Source organism: Citrus sinensis, chromosome 7, assembly GCF_022201045.2.
Source record: "Citrus sinensis cultivar Valencia sweet orange chromosome 7, DVS_A1.0, whole genome shotgun sequence".
Classification (NCBI taxonomy): domain Eukaryota; kingdom Viridiplantae; phylum Streptophyta; class Magnoliopsida; order Sapindales; family Rutaceae; genus Citrus; species Citrus sinensis.
In genome coordinates, this window is record NC_068562.1 from 24,792,390 (window position 1) to 24,807,495 (window position 15,106).

Genomic DNA, 15,106 nt, shown 5'->3' on the forward strand with positions numbered 1-15,106 from the left:
GAGAGAATTGGATTTGGTTAGACAATGTGTGGTTGGTAAACAAGGATCGATTTTTTACCAAGGTACGGAATGTATCGTCAAATATTCAATATGATTCCACAAGATCTAGTTTCGTTCAAGTAACGGATTCTAGCCAATTGAAAGGATCTTCTGATCAATCCAGAGATCATTTCGATTCCATTAGTAATGAGGATTCGGAATATCACACATTGATCAATCAAAGAGAGATTCAACAACTAAAAGAAAGATCGATTCTTTGGGATCCTTCTTTTCTTCAAGCGGAACGAAGAGAGATAGAATCAGACCGATTTCCTAAATGTCTTTCTATATATATATATATAGTCCTTCTCTTGAGGACATCCTCACTTTAATATTACTAAAAATTAAAAAAAAATACAGATTCTAATACATTAAAGAATATATTTTTTGTCTGTTAATGGTATCCTCACTTTGTTAAAATCGGGATGTCTTCACTATATAATTATTCTATATATATAATTCTTAAATACAAATGTACACAATATTTTTATAGTAAGTCCGTACTTTATAAAGTGTAGTCATTCGCACTTGAGAATACTTTAATAATTGTAGAGTCCTTATTAAGTGCGACTATCTGCTTTATTGCAATGTAAAAAATTTTAATGTTGTATAGACATGATTCTGCACTGTATAAAATGAGGACATACGCTACTTAGAATAATAGCATATACATTGAAATCAGTATGAAGGAATAAACTTGTTATGCTTGATCAATAAAACTCCTATGAGCAAAGCAACGATGTACTCAACGTAATCTTATCAATTATCATAAACATGTGCAAAGTAGCTAGCAGGGACCGGAGACATTGTGCTAAAAGCACCATAAACATCTAAAATTTCATCTTAAAACAAAAACTTTATTCATCAAATTTATAATTTCAATTTTTTTCCCTTCCCTCTTTTTCGCTAAAACTAAGCACCCAATATTATTAATTTTTTTTTGGGTAATTTTTAAAAACCTCCCCTGAGGTTTGAGGCTGTTGCAAGTAGATGGTGAAAATCATTTTATTTGTAAAAGACCCCCTACTGTTAGTTAAAATTTTCATTGACTAACTATTGACTTTAAAAAGACAATATTATCCCCAATAATAGTTTACGTCAGTTAAAATTTCCGTAAAATCTTAAAAAAATAAAATTACAAACTTAAAAAAAAATATTTTTATATCAAATAATTAAGATTTGTAATTTTATTACAAACTTTAAAAAATTACATTTTTATATCAAATAATTAAGATTTGTAATTTTATTACAAACTTTAAAAAAATTATTTTAAGATTTGTAATTTTATTTTTTTAAGATTTTAAGGAAATATCAATAACTTGATCATGGTGAAAATAATTGTTTTAATTACTTATGAAATTGTAAATATTTAGAATTGTAAATATTGGGGGTAATATTGTCTTTTCAAAGTCAACAGTTAGTCAATAAAAATTGTAACTAACGGTAGGGGGCTTTTTGACAAATAAAATGATTTTCACCATCTACTTGCAATAGCCTCAAACCTAAGGGGAGGTTTTTAAAAATTACCTTTTTTTTTTTTCAATTTTTAGGGCTTAATGGGCTGTTTTAAGTGAAATTTGCCCCTTGGGCTGCTAAAAAAATCAACGGGCTGGTCGTCATTTAGAGTTTTAGGCTTGTGTAAGAAAATTAAGCTAACGGGCTAAAGTTACCGTTTCGGCCTACAATTTCCCGCCAAATTTAGGCAACGCGCCATTTGTCCCCCGCATTCTTCACTATCTCTCACCACCCCCAAACGAATAAACCCTAGAATTTATTTGCCTTCACTTTCCCGAGTAAAATTAAGCCGAGAAACCAATCTGGAAAATCAAAACAAAAATGAAAGGTGGCACACTTCAAATTAACTGGCACGACACAAAACCAGTCCTAACCCTAGATTTCCACCCGATATCCGGTTTGCTCGCCACCGGTGGCGCCGACTACGACATCAAGGTTTCCGCTTTTGCATTTCAGTTTTTTTCTTTTCGTTTTCAAATTCGTGGGTGCAATTTTGATCTGAGAACTAGATTTTGTTGAATCGTTTGTATCAACTCATGTTATTATTTAGTGCTTCATTGATAGGTTGTTTGATAAGTCGATCCAAGCCATTTAAAGTGATTGGCAGCTATCTCTGATTGTATTTGATGAGAATCTAAAATATGGGTTAATTTTTTTTTTGAATTAATTAGAGCCATTTACTAAGATTAGTAGACAGATATTTTCTAATTTCTTTTGTTAGAATAATGCATATGATGTTGTGTTTGGTATACGGTGTTCTGTTGGTCTGGGCGGAAGAGAAGGAGGGAAGAGAAAGCTAAAAAAGATCAAAAAGAGATAGAAAGGAAGAAAAGGGTTGTCATTGTTAATTATTTGGTAGGAGAGAAGGAAAGAAAAGACTTTCTGTGTTAATTTTTATATATTTATAATTTATACCAAAAGTTAAGATTAACTGTAGAAAGGGTTATTTTCATCAAACAGCTTTATGCTTCTCGTCACTCTTCCACCATTTAGAGAAAGATTCAGTTATGTGGGTTCAGAGAGATGGGAAGCCTACCACACAGCGAAATGATAAAAACCATTGTACCACTGAGATCAAGTTGGAACAAGTGAAATTTGATTTTTTTTTCCCCTTGTAGTTTCTTAACTAAACATTAGGGATGAAAACAATGAATTAATTCTGGGGTGAAACTAATTAGCGTATTTGGTTCTGTTGAATTTCTGTTATCATTCCAAATTTTCATCTCATATCTCTGGTTTTGCGTCTCCCATTTTATTTATAGCAGTCAGATTTTCTTTTGAGTTGTGAAGTCTTACTTGGGCTGGACTAACTCTAAACGTTAAACTTTCAGATTTGGCTAATAAATTCAGGCGAAAAACAGAAGAAAATCCCAACAGCTTCTTATCAAAATAGCCTCTCTTATCATGGTTCTGCTATAAATATCCTTCGCTTCTCTCCTTGCGGTAAGGGCATAATTTTTTTCCTTGGAGTTGCATGCTCTTATAGATAATGTGAACCAATTTATCTGTAATAACAACATGGTATTTGAATAACATACATGTTTGCATTTATATTTTTCATACAATCTGTTTTCCATTTTGTGTGATATTGGTATTGTTCTCCTATGGGGAAGGCATTGTCCATTTGTGAAAGGTGGCGCTGGATAATTTCATTTTTCCTCATCAGTGTGAGATAGGAAGTGGGAATGATTTTCAGAAAGAAATTATGGTTTTGATGTTGGTTTGCTGATGAGTTACACTCAACTAGTTAGAGAATGTCACATAATATATCCATATATTGTCTAGACAAAACTATCAAGGTTATCTTGTCTCAATAATTTCTCTTACTTGGTTTAAGTGGATATTTACCCACAAGCCTCTTGTTATGCTTTTAATGCTTTCTGCATTGCACTGTATGAATGATATTCTTCCTGATGATGGGATCAATATTTTGCTATTTTGCAGGAGAACAACTTGCTTCTGGTGCCGATGGTATGACTAGAACTGTCGTCATCAATTTGTTCTTTTACATATGATCTGAACCCATTATATGGTTGTGAAATAGTATGTTTAACCAAAAATATCTTAAATTAAGTTTTCCATCTGCAGGTGGCGAGCTGATCATATGGAAGTTACACACAACAGAAACTGGACAAGCATGGAAAGTCCTCAAGAATTTGTCGTAAGGCCTTCAGTAGTTACACTTCTCTTTGCAGTCATGCATGAAAAGTTTTTCTTTTAAAGAACTAGCAACATACAGAGGTTGGGCTCATTTGCTCTTTCTGATCCTCAATTAGGCTGATAAGTGTTGAATCAGAGGGCTTTCCTTGTCGTTCTATGAGAAAGATTCTACAGAATTCTACCATGTTTTGAGTACATAATGAAATTAATGTGTCATATTCATCAATGTTTACAAATAAAGATATTTAAAAAAAAAGGAAAAAAGCAAAGCAACATAACTTCTGCGTAACGGACTGATTATTAGATTTTTTTGTGACAGATTTCACCGCAAGGATGTTCTAGACCTGCAGTGGTCGACTGATGGTGCATTTCTACTCTCTGGATCTGTTGACAATTCTTGCATTATTTGGGATGTTAACAAAGGTAAGAAAGAGTTCATAAAGTTGCACTTAATGTGATTTATTATATTTTATCCTTAACAATCTTTGTTTCTGATCTTCAGGTTCAGTTCTTCAGATATTAGATGCCCATTTCCATTATGTCCAGGGTGTGGCTTGGGATCCATTGTCCAAGTATGTTGCCTCTCTTAGTTCAGATAGAACTTGTCGAATTTATGCCAATAGGCCTACAAAATCAAAAGGCGTTGAGAAGATGAACTATGTTTGTCAGCATGTCATTACAAAGGCAGGACAGCATTCAACTGATGATTCTAAGGTTAAAGAATTGTTAATTATCTCCAGTTGCTTTGTAGTATGAATGGAATCTAATAAACCCCATTCCTGAGTTGACATGCAGTCTGCAAAAAATCATCTCTTTCATGATGAAACACTTCCATCATTTTTTCGAAGATTAGCATGGTCACCTGATGGATCATTTTTACTTGTACCAGCAGGTACGAAACTAAGGATTCCAACTCTAATTCAATATTATGTCAACAGTTAGTTATTTCTATCTGATTGTCAGTTGTCTGGAAAAGCTTGTTTCTGTAACATTGATATCTCTGGGAGTCTGATGTGTATGTCATGTTGCACTCTTTATCTTCTCTTGTTGATGTATCATATCAGACTTGACGCATGTGTTTTCATAAAAGGCTTATTTTTATAGCATGTATTTTGAACCAAGGGTAATAAATGGGCCTTTGGTCCAATGGAAGAAGCCTTGCACTTACAATGTTGAGTGCAAGGGTTCGAGCTTCCATAAGAGCATTATGGGGGTTAATTTCAGTACTCCCTCAATTATCAACATAATTGAGTGGAGACAGTCTCTCCTTTACGAAATGTGAGTGGATAGGCACCCCTCGAATATTAGAGAGGGTTTAAAATATTTGGGCAAGTGTTTCAGTGTGTTAATATATGGCGGTAGTCCCAGTTATATAGTATGATTGTAAATATTAATTGTAATGTCTGATGTAATGTCGATAACATCTGTGTATAACAGACTTCAAAAAAAAAAAAAAGGTAATAGATTGGTTAAAGTGTCGGTTGTTCAAGGCCTATGGACAGCCTTGCATGGGTTTGGAACTCACAGCTTTGTCTTGTAGCCTGGAATTAATCTAATTTTCATTAAAATCCCATAATTTTTCACTATTAATGTATGTATTTATTGGGAGTGGACAGCTAGGACCAATAAAAGTGTTGCTTTGTTAGTGACCTCGTGTACTGATAAATATTTGATTATATGGTTCTTTCCTGTATATGTTAAACGTATATTCCTATCATCCCTTCTTTTCTCAAATGAAAAAACTAGTATATTACTAGAACAGGGACAAACTACCATGTTACTTCTTTTTTACTACTGCTCCTACTGCATGTGTATAAATGTGGTAAGAAATGAAACTTCATCATTGAGGCATAGACTGTGCATTACCTGTTTACTTTTGAGTAATTGAGATGCAACCTAAGTCCTGGGAATATTACCTTATATCTTCGTTTAAGAATCTAATCTTTGCTCATCTGATTTTTCAGCAAGACAATTATAAATTATCACATCTGGATCCTTTTATTTCCTTCAATGGTGCCTTTATTTGCCATATATTCATGAAAGTTGTGTGTATTATCCTGTTGACATTTGCAGGTTCTTACAAAATTTCCTCTATGTCTGAATCAATTAATTCAGCTTACATATTTTCCAGAAAGGATCTTTCAAGGTAATACACTTAAACCATATTATTTTGGTTCAGAAATCCTATTTACTTGAGCTTCTTGGTTTTTATCCATTACAAATGGGGAATGAAGCCTGATTGCTTTAATTCATGATAGGCTATATTAATTTGTTGCTCTGCAGGCCTGCTTTGCAGCTCCCAGGTGCTAGCAAACCTGTTGTAGCAGTTCGTTTCTGTCCTCTGGCTTTTAATCTTCGGGAATCAAACTCAGGTACTTTTATGCTGATTTACCTGCCATTTTAATACTATTTGGTCTTATCTTGGCTTGGCAATTGTTTTATGACGATCCCAACAATCTCCGCTTACTTATGCAGCTGGCTTCTTCAAGCTACCTTACCGCCTCATCTTTGCCATTGCAACTCTAAATTCATTATACATCTATGACACAGAGAGTGTTCCACCCATAGCAATCTTGGCTGGCCTCCACTATGCAGCCATAACTGACATTGCATGGTAAGGTTATTTTAGTTATCATGCAACTTTCTCCTGATTAATGTCTGTAAGTTGTTGCTGTGGTCACTATTGATGACATTTTAGGCTGTGCTGATTTGGTTCCTTTATCTTCTGTTTGAAGGTCAAATAATGCTCGTTATTTAGCTTTATCCTCTCAAGATGGTTACTGTACCTTAGTAGAATTTGAAAATGATGAACTTGGAATTCCTATCTCCTTGTCAGGTTTGGCAGCCATCTTTCATTTTCTTCCGCTTCGATTAATTTACTTCCAGCCTTCATTGCTTTCTTAAAGAATCAGCTTAAATCTATTGTGGTAGGAAATAAAGTCAGTAAGGATGAGAACAAGAGCCCTCTTGTAACAAAATCAGAGGACATGATAATTGAGGCAAGTACTAATGATAAATTAGTTACAGCAGAGACGAAAGAACCAGACAAGAGGAAAACAGAAGCAGAAACAAAAGACGATGAAACTGCAATTAATGGTTCTATTGCAGCAGAGAGCAGACTTATTGAACCGGAGAGGAATGAAGCAGAAAGCAGGAAAGCAGAAGCTGAGACAGAAGATGGGAAAAGAACTACAAATGATAGTTCTGACACGGCGGAAAGCAGACCAATGGACTTAGATAGAAATGAAGTAGATAATAGAAAAATAGAAACAGAAAAGATACAAGGGAAACAGGCTCAATCGGCAAGCTCAAGGAGTACTGCTATCCAAAATAAGCCGGCCAAGAGGCGCATTACTCCAATGGCTATTGATCCATAACAACTGTGAAATTAACCTCTGTAAATTAGTTTAATCAAAGTTCTGTCAGCAATTCTTTTTCTGCGATACTGGATGTATAATATAGATATTTAATCAAATCTTAGTTACCAATGCTGAAAACAGTCAGATCACTGACCGCGTTTTCCAATATTCGTCTTCTTTATTTCAATGGATTAAGAAAAAAAATCTTCTTTACACTGTTGGATTAAATGAGATGAATGAGTGAGTATCTTTATATTTAATTTTAATTTTTTTAAGCAAAAAGTTCTTGCTCGGTGTTGTTTATATTTGAAATATGTGTTTCCCTGAATTATGTCAACGTTTGGGCTATTTCATGGCCAAGCTGTTAAAACTTTATTATTTAATGGAGATTTTACAACTTGGAATTTACAGATTGATATGTATGCATAGTTTTTAGATGCTTGCAGGACGTTATAAAGATTCTCAGGAACGTGCAAGAATTGTATTTGGCAGTGGTGATTGTTGTCATGTCTTTTACTCAGTATCGTGATCTTTCTACGGTTTGCTTGGAATTTACGAAAAGGAACATAACACTATAAGTCTATAACAGTAGCACAAAATAAGTTTGACAGGTTTTTATTTGAAACCAATTACTTCTGAAAACATATGGAAAGAATATCATATGCTCATTTATTATTTCAGCAGGTTATTGTTAAACGCTGATCTGTTTGCCGCATACACCTCTCACTTGCATGATTTTCAATCAGGACTTGTGCTCAAGATGGTAATGACTGGATCCTGATGAGGAAGCTGCAAATTCAGAAGCTTGAGGAAGATCTTGTAATGGTGTAGAGTAAGTGCTTCCCCCTGTCGTACCATTTTCTTTGATCTTTTCCTTAATATGCACATCTTCTTCAACGGATAAAATCACAGCTTGTTGATGATGGGGACCTGGCATGATTGTTTCTTGGATTTTGACATGTTCATCTATGTTTATAGTTTCAGTCTTGTTGGCCATTTTATTCTTTCTCTTTTTGATAAAGCAGCATAGAGCAACAGAGAGAAATGCCAGGAAGAATAGACCTCCAAGTGAAACAAAGACAACAACTATAACGGTTGAATGATGCCCTGGGGATGGCGGTGGAGGTGGGACTAAATGAGGAGGGGACGGTGGAGGGAGGGGATGAGGCGGCGGTCTCACAGAGGGTGGTGGGGGTGAAAATGAGTGACTAGGTGGTGTTGCTGGCACCGGAACAGGAAATGGTGGTGGTGGAGTAGGTTTTGGAGGTGGCGGCTTCTTCGGAGCGGATGGAGCATTATGAGGTGGCGCTGCATTTGGAGGGGACAGCGAGTTATGTGGTGGTGCTGCTTTGGGAGGAGATGGAGAGTTGTCAGGTGGTGGAGTATTATTAGCTGGCGGTGTCTTTGGAGGCGATGGGACCTTGTGAGGTGGTGCCATGCTTGGAGGGGATGGAGCCTTATGAGGTGGTGCCGTGTTTGGAGGAGATGGAGAGTTGTGGGGTGGTGGAGTACTATTAGTTGGTGGTGTCTTTGGAGGCGAGGGAGCCTTGTGAGCTGGTGCTGCATTTGGAGGGGATGGAGAGCCATGCGGTGGTGTTGCTTTTGGAGGAGATGGAGAGCCGTGAGGTGGTGCTGCTTTTGGAGGAGATTGAGGATTATGAGGTGGTGGCAAAGGAAAGTATGGAAAATAGTAGTCAGAGTTTTGAATGGAAGCCATTGTAATAGATTGAGTGTTTGTGCTGGTGCTGAACTTCTGATGGTGAATATGGCATTTGTTAATGCGTATTTGTAATGCTGACTTACCGCGTGATCTAAGAGTATCAATTGTTTTATGTTTTGAAATCTTCTAAGGTTTAAGTAACTTGACTCTCAGGCTAAGTTTTTGAAGAGTTGTCATTGATTGCATTGAAAAACACTTCTTCTTTTGTACTGTTTTCCCCCGAAAGAGTTTCTCTGCATTTGTTTATTTATCCTGAAAATAAAAGATGCTACAGATTGATGTGAGAGTTTGTTTTCTACAAAATTGACCAAATTGATGTGGCCATACATTCTTCCTTAAAACGTGTCTCTCTCACCTCTCAAGTTCATGCAGTCATTTACCTCCTCAACATAGGATAGCTGAGGTAGGTTGAAGGGCTAGAAGATTCCCCCAAATCAACTACTTCCTTTCTTGTCTCTTACAAGTTCTTTATTATTATTATTATTATTATTATTCTTTTTAAATCATCATTATACGTGAAGAAAATTCAATTTATTTCATCAGATTCCATATTTCTTGATCATTCAATAAAATTGAACAGCTTTAGTGTTCTTTGCTTTTGCAGACTTAAATGATTTTGGGGTCAAGTTCTAGCCAATCAGCTGGTTTTCATATGGGATTGCTCTAAAATATTGGCATCTCGTTTCTGATGCATCTTCATTTACTTGGCAAAATCCATGAACTCAAGACTGGCAAACAATCCATCCATTAGAGAGCTACATGACACTTGAGAAAACAGGGGAAGATTTTTCATCATTTCACTAAATTACTGAGCAACTCAGTGTCATTTAACCACAATGGTATATCCTTACTATGAGGAACAGAAAAATTTACATAAATCATGAGAAGGATAAAGCATTCCTACCTAATCATTTGCCTTACTTTTTGAACAATCGTGTGAGAAAGAATCCACTTCACTACCAAAACTTTGATTACAGAACAGATGAGGCAAAAAGGTTACATCTATGGGACCAAATTTTAGTCCCTTCTCACAATACAAAAGAATTTGATGAAAGAATGAAATAAACCAGTCCTGCAAAAACTGTTTTATCCATGTAATTCTACTACATTTCTCGGGAAAACAGGGGGTTAGATCAAGAGATCCAAAAAATCGTTGCATCTGTGTTTGCCAAACACAACAGATTTTAGTTAGGGGAAGAATCCAGTTCATCTGACCAACTTCTCCTGGCTTAAGAAAATGGTACAGAAAGGCTCATTAGCTACAAGTTGCATATTTGTGTCCTTGCTGAGGTTCAGCTGGTGCTCCTATAATTAGTTTGCTTACTCTTATCTACTGAAGAGGAGCGGTAACTGCTAAGATAAAATAATAATTAATAAATAAATAAGAGAAATGAAATTTTATATGTTGATTTTAGATTAGGTTAGTGATAAAATTTTGAAAAGTAGGTGGGGGTTTCATTTTTCAGAGATCATGTAAGTTGTTATATTCAGATTATACACATTGGAGAGAGAGAGTTGAAAGTGATAGGGAAAGTGCCAAGATAGTGAAATAGTGACACAATATGAAACAAAAACAGTGAACGAGCTTTTTCATTGAAGCCGTAGGTGGTGAGAGTAATAAAGAACGGACAAGTAGAAAGTAGAGTATTTGTTAGAAGAGAAATAAAGGATATGTGACAACCCAGACAGTCTGTTCACCGGATTTATAAGGTTAAACTACGCTGAGTCACACCACTCAAGTAGAAGACAACCAGGAAGGAAAAGAAACTCACCTGAAGCCAATCATTGGAGATGGAGTCCGCAATCATGAAAGAGGCATGAGAAGAAAATTTCATTCCACACATCAGGTACTCCAGGCAGACACCAATGGGCACAGTCAGGTGCCGATTGATTGTCATTCCACTGACCCACATGTGCATCACTTCGAAAAGAAGACAAGGATGTTATATTCAGAACTGTTATAGGAATTTTCATATTCTTTATCACCTCCAATACACTGTCTGAAAATACATGGTGTTCCCTTCCAATAGGTTCTGTCATGGGATTCTGGGTAACATTGCACAACCTATGAGACTGATCACTGATGCAAAACAAAACAATATTAATAGCGAAGACTGAAGGAGGATGGAGATAAAATCCCATCTAACTTTGATGTGGATTGGAAGAGGACAAATGCAGAAACAGGAAATTCATTCAGCAAAGAGATTTAATGAATAATTAGAGCTTCTAAATGTATGAATGACAAAATCCAATGGTTTCAGAGCCCCCAGCGGTTTTCCTCAAATACGCTTAGATCCAAAAAAATAAAAATTTTCATTTTCAATCAGAAATCCTTGAGGTTAGGCTGAAGATTAACAATAGGGGGTTTTGATGAAATTTTTTAACGTGAGGTTTTTCTAATAAAAAGGTAAAATTCTTGGGCTTTTATGTAGTTAAGGTCTGCGATACTTTCTCATCAAACTTAAATGATGGTTGGTTGCAGCTAATAAGCACTATCCAGGGAAATGGCCTCCTTTAGAATCCATGATTTTTGAGAGAACCATAATTTATCAACTTATGAATACAACAGAACGTTCTAATTATAAACTGCATATATAGCTCAAAAGAGAAACATATGTTCATTCAAAGAGACAAATTGCAACCTAACACATTCTCTTGGTGAAGAATAGCTGTATATAGCTTTAGGGTGATCTTGCATTGTGAACAGAGAAAAAATACAGTTTTTATGAGAATGAAGAAGGATGATTTGTCTGCACTTGGAATCAGACTTGTTTGAAGCAACTATATGATGTGGAAAGCAGAAAATGCTCCAACTTTAGAGATTAAGAATATCAACAATGAAGGGATACCTCCAGTGAGATGGCTCAAATGTCCGAAAAAAGACGCGCGTTTTATTTGTGTCTATTGACCTTTCAACCCATGCTGCCCAAGTGCCTAGTGCTAATCTGAAGGCAGTATGAATAGACATTCCGAGCTTCAGTGAATTTCCAACCTGGAAATAGCAACCCCTGTCCAAAACATTTGAGATCATTTCATACTTGAATTAATAGAAATGTTGAATCAAGCAACAATAGGGAGGAGTAGGTCTGCTTGAATGCAGAGTGCACAATAGATCAAATAATATTATGATGCTCATGCAAAGGAATTATACAGTCATTGCCTAAAAGAAATTCATTAAAGGTGTATATCCTTCAAAGGACACAATTGTTTCCAGATGTTGCACTTACATTTCATAAGCAAACTGTTCAACTTATTCTCTTGCTCAGAGGTCAGTGGATAATAACTAGTTTCTCTCTAGAGGTCAAACGAGAAACTAATCACTAAAACTACTTCAACAAAATTATTCTACAATAGTTTAGAAAGATGTCTTTTCTTCTAGCAGGAACTCACAAATCAAGCAAGGAAAGAGGCCATCATTAGCATAGATCGTACCAATAGAGAAAGGAAGAAAGAGAGAACAGCTGTAACTTGTTAAATTATACAATAAAAAGAAAAATCCTCAAAAAATATGCCAAAAGAAGATTCGAGGCGCTCTAAACATAAAAAAATTAAGTCGAAGATCCATCTACTCTACAAGTTCTTTAACCATGTGAATGCTTTTCAATAACTTAGAAGTGTAACATTGATTCTAAATATGTCAATTCAGAAAAGATGACCAAAGCACCAACCAAAATACAAAGCCTAGGCTGGCAAATCTAATCGATGCTGTATTGTAACCATGGAAGATCATTGCATGCAATATCCAAAGAACAGCATTACCATATCCACCAAATCATATTATCGTACTCTTCAAATATATATAGTACACTATAACTTCATATGTGAGTAACCATACATAACAAGGAACTTACACTTGAAAAAGCTTCCCTGGCACCCACCACTGTCCTGTGTTGAATATGAGAATGTCTGCATGAAGCCACTCATTGCTGATATTATCCAACTTGTCCAATTTAAGAGTTGAAGTTACCCTCCTTGGGGCATGTCTAGGTATCAAACCATGTTGTACCAAGAAAACCGATCGAAAGAACTCAATAGTAAAATTAAAAGAACTAAACCGCACACCTAAAAATCTAATCCGTTTTGTTATATTATTCCCATTGACTTCATAAACACTCTTCTTATCCTCCACCCGAGTCATAAGTAAGCATATCAATGATTCCCATTGTGTTCTACTCATGGAATCACCAACAAAAACAATCCTCTTATTCCGAAACCTTTCCAAGATACTGTACTCATCAAACCTTGGTAAATCACAATGCTTTGGCTTCCACCTCCATTTAAGATAATCATTATCACTCCTTCCATTACCTAAGCAATTGAATCCTTGCTCTGCAAATGGACATTCTGAAGCATTGTACAATGGATAAGCATCATCCAAAACCCAACTTCCATTAAAAATATCACAGCCAACCATTGAATTGTTGAATACCGACAAACTATAACCAAGGAATTCAGGACTGAGACTTGGAAGCACATATATGTAACCACCAGCAAAGAATATAATAAAGGAAACAAAGAGCCCTATCACAATAAGCATTCGAGACCATTGTGAGACACAGCTCAATCGATTAGGTCTTGGGCTTGCAGCACTCAAGGCTTTAGGACTTCCACCATTCAGGGGAGACAAGGTGCTTCGGTTGAATGACTTGCTCCTGCCAAATAGTATGGTCTTGTTGATGGACGAGCTCCTATTCAATGATTTACTCTTCCTGTAGCTGCTCATTATCTCAATCCCTGACATTGACAAGATTCAACAACCCACTATTCCAACTAAGCATCATCTTAACAAACCTATCGCTATTATTCAACACACTCACCACCAAAACTGAATTTATTGCTACTTCAAGATCCCCAATAATCCGTCTTTCCATGCGAAACTTTAAGCCCATTATAGAATGAATCAAGGAACCATCAACCGAGCCATTATCATATCAGAATCATTTTATACGACAACCTCATCATCTCAAAGAAACACAAGAGTCCCACAGTACAACATTAGCAATATCCTTAGAAATTATAACACAAATCTACATTCAATCCAAATATTCAAATTTCACAAGCTCAAAAGTCATGTCAGACTTCTGCTTACAACAGATAAAGAACTGATCAAATGACCAAATGGAATGAGCATCCTAAAACTCAAGAAAATCATACCCAGATGAAAAAGGAAAAATAAACATTTTTTAACAATACATGATAAACCTGTGAAGACAGGTAGTAGCTGATCGTTTAATGCAGAGTTGAAGAGAAATTACCATTTGAGTTATTGAGAATTTCCTTGACTGATTCAGAAACGGAGTGATGGGTGCGGAAAAGTCAATGAATGACGAGGAAATGGACACAGATGAGGGTTTTGAAGTGGAAAGGACCGAAGAGAGAGGTGCTGCAGATGCATGGAAGAAACTGAAAGCAAGAAAAAACAAGAAGGAAAGAAGCGTAGAGAGTGCATATAATAATTCTTGTGGTTGGAGACTCGGTAAAAGTGAGGGTTAGTTTTGGCTTTTGCTAATTTGATTGGAATAATAATCTGTCAGTCATTACTTGCATTTCGAGAATAAAACGTATACGTCTTAATTTTTAAAAATAAAATAAGAATTTTTTTTTTAATTTCTATTTGTCTTTAAAATGCTTAATTCTTGTGTACCAGCTTTTTGTTTGAGTTAACGTCTCTTCATTATAACTTATCTAATAGTTGTACGTACTTATTTTATTTTAAGTTTTTATTAAAATTTTTATTATTGTTTGATTATTTTATTAGTAGAGTTTTTAAAAATTAAATAAGTTATTTTACTTCTATTAGTAAAAGTTTAAATTTTAAGATTTTGACAAAGGTTGAATGACAATAGAGGTTGGAAAACTTTTCTTAAATATTAAAATATTTAAAATATACTTACTTATTTAATAATTTTATTTCATTTTTTTATGATATAACTTTAAAAATTTTGTCTATTAGGATAATTTTATAATTTTTAATAAAATATTTTTTAGATAAAAGCTCTATTAATAAAAACCCTATTTAAATAAACTTTATTTCAAGAACTGTACAAAATGAAGCCTCAACAAAAAAAAAAAAATCTCACTTATCATTTATACATGTGCGGTTAGAATTACTACATATTTATACTCTATAATAATTAAAAGATATTGTGTTAAATTAAACTAAACATTCTCATTTTTTCCAACATTCTATATCCAAACAATAATGAATTGTGTTCTTAACATTCAGCCCAATTAGTTAAAAAAAATAACAATAATTGAAATGTTCAATTTTAGTAATTTATACATTTACATTTTATTGAGTGTTTTATATCCA

At 35.0% G+C, this 15,106-nt stretch overlaps 3 protein-coding genes across 7 annotated transcripts; 1 reads left to right on the forward strand and 2 right to left on the reverse strand.

Moving 5' to 3' along the window:
* The first annotated feature begins 1,742 nt into the window (after positions 1-1,742).
* On the forward strand, positions 1,743-7,286 carry LOC102612500 (chromatin assembly factor 1 subunit FAS2). Of its 2 annotated transcripts, none has more exons than XM_025093709.2 (12): positions 1,743-1,989; positions 2,886-2,997; positions 3,499-3,525; positions 3,643-3,715; positions 4,034-4,137; positions 4,217-4,428; positions 4,510-4,606; positions 5,788-5,860; positions 5,998-6,086; positions 6,190-6,328; positions 6,450-6,550; positions 6,655-7,286. In XM_025093709.2, exons 1-12 carry the CDS (start codon positions 1,876-1,878, stop codon positions 7,089-7,091), a joined length of 1,578 nt encoding a protein of 525 aa, XP_024949477.1. In that variant the 5' UTR covers positions 1,743-1,875; the 3' UTR covers positions 7,092-7,286. The 2 variants fall into 2 exon arrangements, with proteins under 2 accessions (XP_024949477.1, XP_006464630.1); XM_006464567.4 differs by having other exon boundaries at positions 1,744-1,989; positions 6,646-7,286.
* Positions 7,287-7,662: 376 nt separating this feature from the next.
* Positions 7,663-9,015, reverse strand: LOC102612200 (protein TRACHEARY ELEMENT DIFFERENTIATION-RELATED 7A-like). The gene has a single exon (XM_006464566.4). It carries the CDS (start codon positions 8,788-8,790, stop codon positions 7,816-7,818), a length of 975 nt encoding a protein of 324 aa, XP_006464629.1. The 5' UTR covers positions 8,791-9,015; the 3' UTR covers positions 7,663-7,815.
* A 665-nt stretch (positions 9,016-9,680) lies between these two features.
* On the reverse strand, positions 9,681-14,273 carry LOC102611705 (protein trichome berefringence-like 7). 4 transcript variants are annotated; one of them, XM_052445072.1, is made up of 4 exons: positions 12,645-14,273; positions 11,643-11,801; positions 10,566-10,873; positions 9,681-10,021 (listed from the first exon to the last, which is right to left on the reverse strand). In XM_052445072.1, exons 1-3 carry the CDS (start codon positions 13,532-13,534, stop codon positions 10,576-10,578), a joined length of 1,347 nt encoding a protein of 448 aa, XP_052301032.1. In that variant the 5' UTR covers positions 13,535-14,273; the 3' UTR covers positions 9,681-10,021; positions 10,566-10,575. The 4 variants fall into 4 exon arrangements, with proteins under 4 accessions (XP_052301032.1, XP_006464628.1, XP_006464627.1 ...); XM_006464565.4 differs by having other exon boundaries at positions 9,681-10,146; XM_006464564.4 differs by having other exon boundaries at positions 9,681-10,143; positions 12,645-14,271.
* Between the last annotated feature and the right edge of the window lie 833 nt (positions 14,274-15,106).